A 15,770-nucleotide genomic window follows, 5' to 3' on the forward strand; every position below is an offset into this window, starting at 1 on the left:
GAGAGAGAGAGAGAGAGACCTACTGTTGGTGCTGAGATGCCCACTCAGGAGGTCCCCATGCAGTTGCCATAGCGCGCTCACTCTAAGGGGGGCTCAGGTTGCCATGGCATGTGCCGGTGAAGGTAAGGCAGTGGAGGCAGTTGAGGGGTGGCAGGGAGTGATGGCAGGCAGACAGGGGCATGGTGGTTCCAAATTTGCCCTCCCGAGATGTTGGGGGGTTATGTCACCTCTGTCAGAAGGAGCAAATCTTCATAGCAGCTGCATCGGTGTTCCAGTTGCCAGAGGCACTGAACATCAATACTAGTCTGAAAAAAACTGAAGGGATGCCTCTGGCAATACGATGCCATCTGGCAAGATTATGCCAGCCTCACATGAACTCATTTTAGATGTGGAAAGCGGGTGAAGAGTAGCCCATCAGAGTTGCAAAATCCATTCAGTACCTATGTATGTTTATAATTTATTATACGGTTAAAAACAAGTGTACTCTATTTAAAACAACTAATACTGGTATGGGTAAAATAAACTAAAATCTAAAAGTGAGTAAGCAAAATTGAGGGCACGGGTGGCACTGTGGTCTAAACCACAGAGCCTAGGGCTTGCCAATCAGAAGGTCGGGGATTCAAATCCCCACAACAGGGTGAGCTCCCATTGCTCGGTCCCAGCTCCTGCCAACCTAGCACTTCAAAAGCACATCAAAGTGCAAGTAGATAAATAGGTACCGCTCCGGCGGGAAGGTAAACGCCGTTTCCGTGCGCTGCTCTGATTTGCCAGAAGCGGCTTTGTCATGCTGGCCACATGACCCAGAAGCTGTACGCTGGCTCCCTCGGCCAATAAAGCGAGATGAGCGCCGCAACCCCAGAGTCGGTCACGACTGGACCTAATGGTCAGGGGTCCCTTTAACTTTCAGCAAAATTGAAGACTTAGGCTGGATCTCGACACATCAAAGAAGTGTTTCAGTTAAATGTGTTTTAAACTTTGTATGAGAAATCGGGTTGGCAAAAACAGAACTCCACAGCGCTATCTGTTGTCACAGTGTTAGAATGCATAAGCAACACACATAAAGCGCTTTTTCTTTGCCAATGTAGCTGAGTCCTTAGTAATTTAAAGGACAGATAAATGGTCTATGTAGATCGAGTAGGTAAAAACCACTGGCGCATTTTGTAGGCTGTCATGCAAAATTTTGCAGTTTGTTCACAATGGTTGCCTTTGAAGAGGTTCCAGTTCACAAGTATGAGAAATTCAGTCAGAATTAGTCACCCATAAAGGTTTTATTCCTAAGCAGGACTCTAGATCCACATGCTACCTCCTGCTCACATTTCTTTTCTGGACAGAATTCATGTGAATGGTGCCTTCTGAAGACAAAACCTTTATTAAATATATGTCTTCGTGGAAATAGAAGATTTCAGTAGAGACAAAGACTATATCAGAAGAGGCCTTCTACACTATGAATCTGCCCCTAAAACACTGTGGAGGCGCTGGAAATGGCAGCAAAGTAACCTCTTAATGAAGTAAACAGGATCTACTTACATATAAGAATGGGTCTGATAGCAATGGATGCTACTGGCTCTCAAATCCTCTCTGCATTTTTCATTAAAGTCCTTACAGGAGCCCAGCTGTTCTCATTTCTTTGCCTTTTGGTTCCCAGTTGCTTTTCTTGCCCCAGGCAAGCTGGCATGGAGCACGCACAACATCTAGGGAGACGGGGAGGCTTGTCAGGGCGGCAAGAGCTGGCACCGAAGTCCCTTTTCTGAGAGAACCTGAAGAGTCACCATATGGCGGCAACACACATGTTTGGTGCACTTGCAAGCAATTAAAAAGCTCATCATGGTTGCATTAGTAGACATCTTTTTGGGGAAGGAGGCCCAGCCTCACTGTAGTAAGTGACCTTACCACTTGTAGATCCAGATTCCTCTGGGCGCCTTCAAGTACAGTTAATCCCCTGGACGACGACTAAGCACATCCATTTATATAACCCAAATTAGGAGATCCTAAAAAGCGTCACACACACACACACACACACACACACACACACACACACTCCAGAACTGAGGAATGGTTATGAATGAAAACAATTATAAATATACCATAGCAAGTTTTTACTCCCGAATCCACAGTTTATTAGGGTGACCAAAAATGTCACAAAATAGCTGACAAGCTTTATGAGTTCTGCGATATTTTGGCATTGCCCCAATGTGGAGTTGCAGGGAGTTGAGGGCAGGTTCCTATTGACCAACATAACTGTATTTACATTTTATGTCGCTTAGAGATATTTTTAAAATACTTCGTTATTGGGTGTGTGTTTTTTAATTATTAACAACATACATAAGACTAGGGCTTTGGGTAGTGGAGGTGACAGTACTCACTGGTAGAAAATAACAGCACTCCCCCCCCTTTTTTTTTTGCTAACCATGGCAGCCATTTCATGCTAGCATCCACATAGGGTTGCCATATTTCAAAAAGTGAAAATCTGTTTTTGAGCTATTTTTGCAAAATCTTCAAAAAATTGAAGTTTTTGAGTTATTTTTAAGGAAATTCGCCCCCAAAAAAAAATCAACACTTCTGTCATAGGTTGCCATTTTTAGCCTGGACGTTATTTCCGACGGATGTATGGCAGCCCTACACCCATGGCACTTTTTATCAAAATATGAGTACTGTTCTAGCATCTCATCACTAAACCCAGTTACCTCTTAAGCTTCCAGCACTTCCTCCGTCCAGTCTGCTCTCTCTTCTCCCTTTGACCACTCATGGTCATCCCACCAGCTCTGAGCCTTCCCCCCCCCCCCCCCGCTGGTGCCTCTCATCATTCCTCTGCGACCACTCAATCCATGACACTCACTGACACCACACATCTTTCGAGGGTTGGCACCCATATTAGGACCTCATCCTTTAAAAAGTCTGGTTGAAGCTTGGCCACGGTGTCTTAACTATCTAGTTGAATTCAAAGGTACCTGAGTGCTACTGACATTCTCTGCATTGGGATCTGGGGCTATAACATTTGGATAAACAATGACGTCAAGCCTGCCGTGTAGCTTTCACCTTAAGCTGATGGAACATGAAGATCTGTTTTGCAAAGTCTGTATGGACATGCTTAAGGCACTGTGACACCTTTGTACAGGATGTTCTCAGTTACATCCTGGAGTTTAAGCAAGTCCCTCATGGAGAAGGGGGACACAAGATTGTTCACTGTACCACTTGTAAGAAGAAAGCTAGCATCAACAGGCCAACAGAAGCAGCATTCATGACACTCACAGTTGTTCGTTTTTTTCAGTGAATCTTCAGATCATAAAAAGTATTAGAAACTATGCAAAATTTACACACACCGAATTATTCTTTTTCTTTTTCTTCTTTGTTTCCAGGACTACACACTCACTATGTATTTCCAGCAGTCCTGGAGGGATAAAAGACTATCATACTCTGGAATACCTTTGAATCTGACGTTAGATAACAGAGTGGCTGACTATCTCTGGGTACCAGATACATACTTCCTGAACGACAAGAAGTCCTTTGTTCATGGAGTTACTGTGAAAAATCGAATGATTCGGTTACATCCGGATGGAACTGTTCTTTACGGTTTGCGGTAGGTAATACTGTATTTAAGCTTACTGTGTAGCTATGTACTGGGGTGTGTATCTCATCATAGGAACTGGAATACCTGATGACAGGGACACTATCTCTAGGGGCACCCTCAAAACTTGTTGTTCTGGGTGTTCAGCATCTGCACCGCAGGGCCCCCAACGTAACTTCTGGTGCCTCATGAAACACTGGAAATCAAATCCAAGGCCTTGAAGTGCCACCAGAAGTCAGGTTCTGAGGCCATGGGGTACATGACGTCATATTGGCAAGCTGGGCACCCGTAACCTGGGGCCCAAGTCGGCGCCCCTGCCTGATGATTTATCAGGGGGGGGGGAATGTTTACCTTTAACCTGTTCAGAAACTCCTCACAGACCCACAGCCAAGCAGTTTTATCTGGTTCTTGGTAGTCCTAGCAAATTGTGATTTAAGGAATGGGGCAAGTGTCCTGCAAACTTACTGCTTAGGAAATCTGCTCAGGGTGGTGACATTCAATGTTGTGTGAGCAATGTTGTGTGAGCAATGGCAGGTGTCTGCAGTCATTGCAGTAACAGCAAAATCTTATTCTGCATAGCAAATATATGGAAGTTTGAAACAAAACTGAAGCCACAATAGTAAGAAATAATAATAATAATAATAATAATAATAATAATAATAATAATAATAATAATAAATTATACCCCGCCCATCTGGCTAGGTTTCCCCAGCCACTCTGGGCGGCTTCCAACAGAAATATTAAAATACACTAATTTCTTAAAGATTAAAAGCTTCCCTAAACAGGGCTGCCTTCAGATGTCCTCTAAAAGTCTGGTAGTTGTTTTTCTTTTTGACATCTGGTGAGAGGGCATTCCACAGGGCGGGTGCCACTACCGAGGAGGCACTCTACCTGATCCCCTGTAACTTGGCTTCTCACAGCGAGGGAACTGCCAGAAGGCCCTCGGCACTGGACCTCAATGTCCGGGCAGAGCGATGGAGGTGGAGACACTCCTTCAGGTATACTGGACCGAGGCCGAGAATTGCGCTCTCATTAATTTTGCCCCACATTCTTGCTTCCTGTAGGAGTGATTCAAGCAAAAAAAATAAATGCTATTAAGTCTCTCTTGGGGAATGGTGGACCACACTGGTGTACATAAATGACTTTTCTCAGGGGAGCGGGGAAACTGGTGTTTCAGCTGCAAAAGAGAAAACAAGGCACTAGGGAAATGGCTGATAAGTTCCAGAATGTGGTTATTAATTGTTAAACAGAGCATGCAGGAAATGTGTCTTTCTAATTGCCTTCAATCTCCATGGCTGCGGCTCCTATCCATCAAACTGGTGAATGATAAGCAGCTTATAAGCCGTTGTATACTTTGAGGGATATTTAGATGCATTTTGGAAATATGCAGTCCTTTTTTTCTATATAAAAAAATGTTTAGGGGTGCTCTCATTTTGACTCAAGAAAATCACCATTTTATAGTTCAAATTGGGAAAAATAAATAAAATAAATGGACAAAAGTACAAAGATTCACAAAATGTTTAGGGGTATGCGTACCCCTGCATACCCCCAGGGGAAAAAAGCACTGGAAACATGTTAGAGTGCCTTTCCTTTCCTTGCTGTAGCTGGACAGTCATCCAATTATTCTGATACGTGAGATGGGAAGCTCTTTAAATTTTGGGCCATGGCATTAAAATGGTATTGTTATCCCAGCACAGAAAGGTTTTGACAAATAAAAGTGTACAAAAATGTACTAGGTGGGGAAACATTTCATAGCTTCAAAGTTTACGATAATTCACAAGTGTTACTGTGTGACCTGCACATGCATGGACCCAACAGGTATGTATGTGTAGTTGGGGGTCTTCAGCAGAAAGTCACGGTAGGCCATAGGACAAACTGCACTTAGCCACAGGGCTAGCCATTAGTTGTTGTTGTTTTTTTAAATAATTTTTATTAGTTTTTCCAAATTGATAATCCAAATTACACATTCATAACTCATCAACAAACAAGAATTCAAAAATAAAAAGAGAAAAAAGAGAAAATTAGAAAATAGAAAATAGAAAGAACAAACATCTTATTATTACTAATATGCTTAACATTTTAGACTTCTAGTTACAGGTAGGTAGCCGTGTTGGTCTGAGTCGAAGCAAAATAAAAAAATTCCTTCAGTAGCACCTTAAAGACCAACTAAGTTTATATTTTGGTATGAGCTTTCGTGTGCATGCACACGAAAGCTCATACCAAAATATAAACTTAGTTGGTCTTTAAGGTGCTACTGAAGGAATTTTTTTATTTTAGACTTCCTCGATTCCCCCCATTGATTCCATTTTTAAATCCAAATTGTGCAGTTTTCATGACATTTCTTATAACATTCTATCAATTTATCTTTAAATCTTTACCTATTTTATTCTTAACTTATTTCTGTTCTGTAAAACATAACAGCTATCCCCATTCTATCATAATCCATGTCCCATTCATTTATTCTACATTTCTCCCCCTAGCCTATAATTAATTCCCAAAAATGCCACACGGTATAATCAAATAATACTTCTTCTGACCTAATCACAATTATACGTTCAAATCACATTCAACCCCCCCCCCCCTCCCCTGGGTTCAGGGTCTCCAGATGTCTCAGCCAGCACCTTAAATCGTTCCAGTTTCGGACCATTTTAATCAATCCTAGAATTAATATACATTAAAATCTCTCACCCCACTCCCACTCTGACCCATCTCAGCCACCACTCTTCCTTCTTCACTCCCTTCTGTCTCCTCAGTTCTTTATCTGCGACAAAACACCTTCCAGCCTCTTTTACACTTTTCAGCCTTTTCCCAATTCCCCCCCCTCCCATACATTCTGATTGCATGAGTCCTGCTCTCCCTCTCTCACTGAGAGGGCAGTGTTCCATGCTGAATCTTCTTTAAAAGCCCATTGAGTTAAACCTTGGTCTTGTCCCCCCCCCTCCTCTCACTGGGAGCACAAAGTTCCATTCGCCTTGCTCTTTTTCTTCTTCTTCTTCTTTGGGTTCAATTGGATCTTCCATAACTGGTGAGTCCACACTCTGTGTTGAAATTTCTCCTTTTTCAGATTACACCCAGTTCTGATTTGTTTCTACTGGCTGACTTGCATTCTGTCGTAGTTCTTTTATTTCTTTTACAAAGCCCAAAAGTAATTCCAAAAAGTATTGTTGGAAATCTACACAGCTGGGTGATGTTTTGTCTGCAGCCATCCTGGTCTTTTCAAATTCCGTGAGAAATACACCGGTTGCAAAGTTGCAAAGCAGGAAGTGGTATGATTCTTTTCCCCCTCAGATTTCAAAATAACAGTAATATGCTCACTGGTATAAATTCCTATTTTTGTCTCTTTTTCTTGCTATAATCCTATTATGAGAAGAGATTCATCAGACTTCTACTCCCTGTCTTTTATTCTCAGTTCTCTTCAATTTTAACAGTTCAAAAGTTCAAAGAAATAGATAGTTTCCTTCCTTTATGACATCATAATGGCAGCTCGCTGATTCCTCCAGGGACCCGACCCACAGGGCTAGCCGTTAGACCAGGCATAGGCAAACTCAGCCCCCCAGATGTTTTGGGACTACAACTCCCATCATCCCTAGCTAACAGGACCAGTGGTCAGGGATGACAGGAATTGTAGTCCCAAAACATCTGGAGGGCCAGGTTTGCCTATGCCTGCATTAGACAATAGACAAAAGCTTTGAATAAACAAAACACATGATTTATTACAAACCAGAGAAAGATTGAGGAATACACAGGTTGTTACAAAACTAATAAATCAGACCAGTAACTTTAGGGCTAAATCTTAGAGGCGATGAAGGAAGGAAGGGTCTAGGCCAGAGGGAAATATATGAGACTGAATTGTCACAATGAAAACAGTGCTGACAAAGAGCTGTGTGGCTCTATTTTATAGAGAAAGGGAAAGAGATAGAGAGAAGTAGACCAACTAGGAAAGAGAAAACCAGAGCACACCCATGACGTCTTCCTGAGCAAAGGGAGATAATGTGTCTTCTATTTTAGGGGCTTGTATATTGCCTTAGGTGCACAGTCACTGGGCTTCCTTTGGTGGTCTCTGCTGAGGAACTGGGAGCAAGCAGAGCCAATGCAATATGAGACTTTGGGCTCACCCACACAGGAGTTTAATGTGGATTTGAAGTTGCACATTACTTTAGTTGGTCCACATTATATTCTTCCCATCCAACTGGCAGCCCACAGTAGGGCTGGGCGACATCTGGTTCTCAACATCACTATATCTCACCAGCTAAATATCACGATATCTCGATATATCACAATATATATTGGCGGCAGCAGTGGGCCTTGCTGGGACTCCCTGCAGCAGCAGAGGGCCTTTCCGGGCATCCCCACAGCGGCAGAGGGTCCAGCTGTACCTCTCCACAGCAGCAGAAGGTATGCCATGCTTCCCTGCAACAGCAGAGGGCCTTGATGAGGCTCCCTGTGATGGTGGAGGGCCTTAAAATGTAAGGAAGTAGTAGATTTAATAAAAAAATTAAATACACTTCCATATAATATATTTAATATATTTTTAACTCATTTAAGAGTAGTTTAAGTGATCTACTAGTCAAGTTGCATCTGCTTCCCCACTGAGAGGTCTAAGTGGAATCTGCACACGCATACAGCCCCTCTGAGTTCAACTAAATTTACTTCTACTTTCCTGGGAGTAAGCCTCATTGAATTCAGTAGGGCTTGCTTGTGAGTAGACACGCATTTGCTTGCACTGCTTACCGAAACACCTTCCCCCCCCACCTACCCCATAATTCTCACACAGTACCCAACCTCCCATTTCAGCACAAGGCAACAAAAGGCAAAGTATATGCAAAGTATTAGTTCAGCTGATCTAGTATATTGCCTTGTTGAAACACTTATCACAATGTTATTTCAATGCTAATGTTATTCAACGATAAGGCAATTTATTGCACAGCCCTAGCCCACAGTTTTCCAACAGTCATCTCTGATTTTCCTGATCCAGGGATGATCTGAAAAGGGGGAAATAAAATCAGTATACCATCACAGCTTTCCTGGAATGTGTTATGTGGGTAGTTTCTGGTTATGCTTATGTGGTGCTGTGCATCACCACATCTCCTAGTTCTTGTTGTTTCTGACAGCTGAAAGGAAAGGATCTGGGTTCATTTGTGCATTTAAAATAATAATAATAACCTCAATTTCGCACTAACAACTCTTTTGAATTTTGACTGCTGCACCTGAATCCCCCTCCCTGTAGGGTAGGGGAAAAGAGAAATCAGGCAGAGCTTATTCACACTGGAATCCATGCGGCTAGATTTCTCTTGATATATATTAGTGTTGTCACCAGTATGTCAGGTAATTGCATGCAAATTGGAAATCCAATGTAAGGTACAACTTTAATTACTGCCCCTTTCATCTTTATTTCCGCAAGTCTGCAAGAGATTTCTCCCCACCCACCCACCCACCCACACCCACACCCACACCCCAACAATGCTTTTAATGAGTTCTAGAGCCACAATCCTTAAGCCACTGACTCTGGAGGAGGAAAAATCCACTGCAATAAATGGGTCTCCTCCATAGTAAGGAATCTAAGAAGAGCAAACTGAGCTAAAGGAAAACATTTGCTATTCATATAACAAATCCATATCAACCAACAATCAAAGGTGACACCTTGATGCGAAATGTCAGAATGAATATAATGGGAAACAGGGATTGTTCCGATGTTCACATACAGCCAATCAATATAGCCTCTTGGAGCCTTTCCAGGTGAAATGTAAAAATAGGTTACTTTTGCCTACAGAGTTTTATTGCAAGCACATGTGCTGAACCCTCTCTGTGGAGCCTACCTCCCCCCCCCCCAAACAAAGAATGAGGCAAGAGACCAAAGTATGGGTTCAAATTGGCCACAACTTTATTGAACTTCAGAATGTGGGGAACTTGGCATAGGCCTAGGCATGCAGCCCTCTCAGCCCAACTGGGACACTGAGGTGCAGTGGGAGGGGATTGTAAAGCATAAACTTACACAGCATGCCCTTCCACTTTACCTCAGCCGGGCGTTTGACCAATATGCCGCCGCTCTAGGGCCAGGGAGTCCCGCAATCAACCCTTTAACAGGCCCTGCAGACGCTATTGCGTGTTGGGGGTGGGGTGCATAAAATGCTTTCCCCCCCCCCAACTCGAAGATAGACTAAAGGATACCTTGCCAAAGCCTAAAAATCGCCAAAGTTGTGACGAAATGCTACGGGGAAGGCGAAACCTGCCAATGCAGGGGAAATTCCTTCTCGGTTCCGAATACAGCAACCATCTTACGACCATAGCAGCGCCCGCTGACCTGGAATGCAAAATATTACGCTGCAAGAAAATATTATTAATTTGGGAGGGTTAGGTGGGTGAACCTGGAAGAGGAGGGAACAAAGTGAGGTTTGGCCGAAGGGGTCGGCCTCTTTTCCCTTGGCCCTCGTCCCCCCCCGCCAGCCGTCCATTGTCCTCCTAGGCCGGGGGCGGGCTGATGCCCACCCTAACGCAGGTGGGAGGCACCCTACTAGGTAAGCCCGCTCGGTGTCGCAAACCCCAGCCACCTGTTGGGAAGGGAGGGTGGAAATTGCCACCCAGCACCAGCAGCATTATAAACTTTCACACATAATTGGGTGGCAGGTTAGCATTCCTAATCTTCCATGGTTTTGTGGTCCATCATTGTATAGTATAGTATAAAATAGGAACTGGGGAGGATCAGGAGTTCATCCAGACATCAGCGCAATAAGTGTGTCAGTGCTGTCAGAGCACTTGTTGCCTATTTCGGAAAGGCAGGAGGGTCCTTAAGAAACCTGCAGTGTTCCTCCTTAAGCACTGAAACAGTCTCCCCATCACTGAGAGCATGACACTCACTTCCTCTCTTCTGCCATCTTTAACACCCGGACCCAACCCTTCTGATCCCTAGAACATAGGCAGAGAGCAGGGAGTATATGGACTAAAGGTGCTTGAAGAATTTGGTTCCCGTGAATACTGATGCAAAATGGACCTAATCTGCACCTCCCAGACTACTATGTGGCTCTGAAAGTAATTATCCTTCAGCCTCGTATGGGGAGGACCACACACAGGCTTGTGTTGTGTTCTCTCAACAGGCCAACACCTCATAACATAAATACTTCTCTCCCTTTTTGTAAATGTGGACCAATATTTTGGTTTCTTAAAAAGTCCACCCATAAATGGGGCAAAACAGAGTTGTTGTCTTTTGCAGGGGGAATGAAACCGGCTCGGGACAGTTATATAGTGATTCATCCATCCCTAATTAGGAATCATGCTGGATCTTACAACCATAATGCCTTGGCCTTTTCTGACACACACGGATTGGGGCCAATGTTATATGTACCCTCTTAGAAATGCACTCGCACAGATCCACAAAAGGGCTACACCTTTTGCAAAAGCAGAATGACCTTTTCTTGAGCTTGAATGTCGGCCTGCTGAGAGAGCACAATGCACGCCTGGGTGTTTTTCTCCCCATACAACCTGCACCCGATGACAAAATAGCTCCTGCAGTGGCATAGCAGAAAAAGAGAAAGGCTTTGGTCCATTGTTTAGGTGAAGCGCACGGTGTCAAACCAGATCCAGACAGCATATGCCAAGAACAGTGAAATAATTCCTTTGTCAGTAACATGGTTGGGTGCCACATTTTCCAGAACAAATACACACATCATCCTAAATGGTGAGGTGGCATTCAACAGAAATCTAGGCATTCCCACATAAGCTATTTGTCATGGCAACAAAGATGCCCCACTTTCCCAAACTGTACTCCAGCTAGTTTACCTTCTTGGAGTGATGAAATGACACATATTGGTTATTTCATATAGGAGTGGTTCACACATAGCACTTGAATTATTGTCTTTTTAAAATAACTAGCAGCAAACATGTGGATCGGCCCAGTGTAAAGATGTAAAGCACTGTGCTCGAGACTTTGTGAGATGATATTAAGCACCTCTCTGTGGGAGGAAGAACTGGGTTTGAATCTGCGCTCTGTGACAAAGCTCACTGGGTGACTTTGGGCCAGCCATTCCCTCTCAGTCTCAGCTACCTATTATGAGGCTAAAAAGGACGGGGAGGAACTATGTACACTGCCTAGAGCTCCTTGGAGAAAAGGCGAGAAACGAATGTGGTAAAACAAAGAGTGCCTTCCTTTTTTTTGTTTTAAGAATAATTTATTAAATTTTCCAAATAAACACATTACACAAAATAAAACATTCAAAAAAACAACACACACAATTTCTCTCTTTTTAACCATTATTTCCATATCTCTCATTCTCAATGCTCTGCCGAGCTTGACTTCCCTCCCTCCCCTCATTTGGTTTTCTTTCCAACTCTTATCTCGCAGTTCCTTTATTCCTTCCATTTAAAGTCAATTCGTAGGATTTATTTCAGTCCTGCAAGTGTCTTTAAACTTCTACAGTTCTTTTCCATATAGTCCACAAATTTACTCCAATCTTTTTGGAACCTTGTTTCCCCCTGGTTTCGGATCCTGCTAGTCAGTCTTGCTAATTCTGCATAGTCTATCATTTTTGTCTGCCACACTTCAATTGTCGGTAAATCCTGAGTTTTCCATTTTGGGGCTAACAAAGTTCTAGCCGCGGTTGTCACATACAAGAATATTATATAGTCCTCATTTGCAATCTCTTGTCCAATAAGTCCTAATAAAAACGCCTCGGGTTTTTTTTTGGGAAAGGTATACTTAAGAATCTTTTTCAGTTCATTATATATCATTTCCCAAAATCTTTTAACTTTTTCGCACTTCCACCACATATGATAAAACTCTCCCTCCTTCTCATTACATTTCCAGCACATTTTATTACTCATCCTATACATTTTAGCTAATTTTGCTGGTGTTAATTACCATCTATACATCATCTTCCAGACATTCTCTTTCAGGGCAGTAAACTTCAATGTTTGATTCTATAATTTCAACTACGCATCATATAAAACAAACAGTGCCTTCCATTGTAGCATTGAAATCCTTGCTTAAAACATTAATGGCGTTCCTTCAACCACCACGGAATGTGTCAGTTGTAAGGTTAAACTGTGTAGCATGGCCCACCACCACCAATTCAGCCTGTGTCAAACTCCTCCATGCAATTGGGGATCCTGAGCCAATCTAGATTCCCCCTCAGGAAGGGCAGCTCAACATGTGTGTGTTGGTAGATACATAGGGCCCCAGAGGCACAAGGCTGCCCCCAAGATTGAGGGGGCCCAGCCCCCTACCAACAAATATTGAGGTGGCCGAGCTGTCTTTGGCCCCCTAGAGTTGGCGTACCTGTAGAGGGGCCCTTGATATAGCCATTAAAAGTGAGGCATGGGAGGGCCTTGGCATTGGTGAGGAACTTCTGTGGCCATTTAGCCCTTCACAATTCTTTTTAATGCATGAAGAGGCTTATTTGAACCCTGATATTTAGATATTTGAGTTTGACCAAACTGCGGGAGGCAGTGGAAGACAGGAGTGCCTGGTGTGCTCTGGTCCATGGGGTCACAAAGAGTCGGACATGACTAAACAACAACAACAACAACATTTAGATCTTGGACCTCTTGGAAAAGGGAAGAGCTGTAACTCAGTGGAAGGACATCTACTTTGGATGCATGAGGTCCCAGGTTCAATCCCAGGCAGCTCCAGGGCTGGAAAATTGCTGCCAGTCAATACTGAGGTAGCTGGTCCAATGGCCTGGCTCTGTATTAATCAGCTTCCTATGTTCCCAGGGCTGGATATGGACCTAGGAGGTGGATGGCGGGAATGTATATCCTGGCTCAGATAAGGAAACATGCTCCCTCAGCTCAGTCTTCTTCCCATAAACTGGAGGGATTGAACTCATCTGAGAAATAGCTCAGTTGGTTAGAACATGGGGCTGATAATGCCAAGGTTGCAAGTTTGATCCCCATATGGGACAGCTGGGAAGATAAAAATGGGAAACAGTGGATAGCGCTTTTCCACATGAGTGCTTTATACATGACAGAACATTTAACGCTTCTTAGAAGCCAGACTTAGAGCCTATTCAGAAGGCCAAAGTAGCTTACCAACATCCCATGCAGAGATGTGCTAAAATGTGTAGTAAAACAGGCCTCTGAAGCTGGACTTCTCCGTTTCTGGACTCCCAAGCTGCTATAACTGTAGCAAGTTAAACTAGCCAGCCACCTAACATATTGGAATGCACACACATTTCCACAGTATCCCAAAGCAATTGGAAGGGAAAGATGGCACGGATGACTAGAGAGATGTATGAAAGGCAGAAAGCCACAGGAGGGCAATAATAATGTTTAATAGTTGGTAAGCAGCTTTCCATTTTCTGCTGCACTCGTTTTCGTGTTGAACTGGGGGGGGGGTGAAATCCTTTAAATATCAGTTTCATACATCTGGAAGGCATGAAATATCACTAGAGACATAATGGAGCTGTGCCCAATGAGAATTAAACATAGCAAACATCCTCTCTGTTGGCTTTATTTGAAGTTTCCTTGGGGTAATGGATAACTTTGAAAGGAGAATAAATGAGGCTATTTATAAAAACTTAATAAACTCTGTGCTTTAATGTTGTAGAGAAATGGCTGTTTTTGCTGCCTAAAATTCAGGCTATCATAAATGTCAGAAGAAAATTGCTCAGCGTACTACTCCTGTCTTATTTATTGTTTACTAGAAAGAAAAGTGGAACCCTCCCTGCTATGTTCTGCCTTATATTACTGCTTATATTTTCAACTGTAGATGAAAATGAATGACCCAAGGTATACAGTACGCTTTCGGGTCGTTCTAGTTTGCTGTAGCCCATCACATTTGTCAATATAGTCTGGATCCTACACATTGAGCATGAGAAGATGGGGATGAAGTGGTACTTGTCTTGGGGGGGGGGCAGAATGGACTGCTCTACCCCAGACTACTGATGGAGTATCAATTTTTTATGCCTGTGTAGAAAATGAAAATCCCTGTGTGTATAAAGCAGCCAGGAAAGAACAGGATTAGGACTTTTCTCCCTGATACTTTGTTGGGTTTTTCCTTGCATTGAATCTTGTAGGCAGAGGGGCATTCAGAAGTGGCACTTGACACACACACACACACACACACACACACACACACACACTCGCAGCAAGTGATAACGTAGATTCTGCCACCTCAGGATTCTGTCACTTCATTCTGCTGCACGTACGGACCAGGCATGTACAGTACCACATACCCCACAAGTGTCCTGGAAAAACTGGGACATCCTGTTTCCCTCGCAAGAACACAACGGTTATTTTGGGCACCATGATATCACGTGATTTCATGCCAAGGTTTCACCCCAAAAAAAGCACTTTGGGGGGCCCCGCAATCTCTTACAGTGCCCAAAACACACATTTTTGGTTACTATAAGAGCACGCCCCCACAAGTGTGTGCTTTGGGCTCCATGATCTCATAAGGGCCACATGACTCATGCAGGAGCACAAAGAGAGGAAGGTGTACGGTGACCATCTGGGCTCCCCCTGTGCAAGTCACTGTGATGGCATCAGCAGCGAGGGCTGGGCTTGCATGGTGAACTATGTTCACCCTCCGCAGGCCACAATGGCCTGGCATGCATGGACCTGCATGAGCACCAACCACCAGCAAACCATGCTACGGCACTGCAATAGATCAGGTGGTGCTGTGGGTTAAACCACAGAGCCTAGGGCTTGCCGATCAGAAGGTCGGCGGTTCGAATCCCTGCGACGGGGTGAACTCCTGTTGCTCGGTCCCAGCTCCTGCCAACCTAGCAGTTCAAAAGCACATCAAAGTGCAAGTAGATAAATAGGTACCACTCCGGTGGGAAGGTAAACGGCGTTTCCGTGCGCTGCTCTGGTTCGCCAGAAGCGGCTTTGTCATGCTGGCCACATGACCTGGAAGCTGTATGCCGGCTTCCTCGGCCAGTAAAGCGAGATGAGCGCCGCAACCCCAGAGTCGTCCGCGGCTGGACCTAATGGTCAGGGGAACTTTTACCTTTACCTTTATATACACAGATATACTGCTGCCATTTCCAGGTGCCAATGAGGGGAAGAGCATCCATCATGAGATGGTTTTTGAGGAAATCATCTTTCAATGAACAATATTTTTTTTAAAAAAGCGAACCACTAAAATTAAGCTGTGTTTCCTCTGCATTTTCACATCCAAAATGCCTGTTCAGTCCTCAAGCTTGCTTTTCTCTTCTTGTTTTCTTAAATTTGCCATTTCCCACTCCCTTTTGGTTTTAAAACACACACATAC

The 15,770-nt window shown here is 43.7% G+C and overlaps 1 protein-coding gene across 2 annotated transcripts in view; it reads left to right on the forward strand.

The window, feature by feature from the left end:
* GABRB1 (gamma-aminobutyric acid type A receptor subunit beta1) overlaps positions 1 to 15,770 on the forward strand; it is a 78,679-nt gene that overhangs the window by 44,705 nt on the left and 18,204 nt on the right. For both annotated transcript variants that reach the window (XM_035112201.2, XM_035112202.2), the window contains exon 4: positions 3,357 to 3,577. In XM_035112201.2, coding sequence (XP_034968092.2) covers positions 3,357 to 3,577 — 221 coding nt within the window. The remainder of the gene's footprint in view (positions 1 to 3,356; positions 3,578 to 15,770) is intronic.

This window comes from Zootoca vivipara, chromosome 9, assembly GCF_963506605.1.
Source record: "Zootoca vivipara chromosome 9, rZooViv1.1, whole genome shotgun sequence".
Classification (NCBI taxonomy): Eukaryota; Metazoa; Chordata; class Lepidosauria; order Squamata; family Lacertidae; genus Zootoca; species Zootoca vivipara.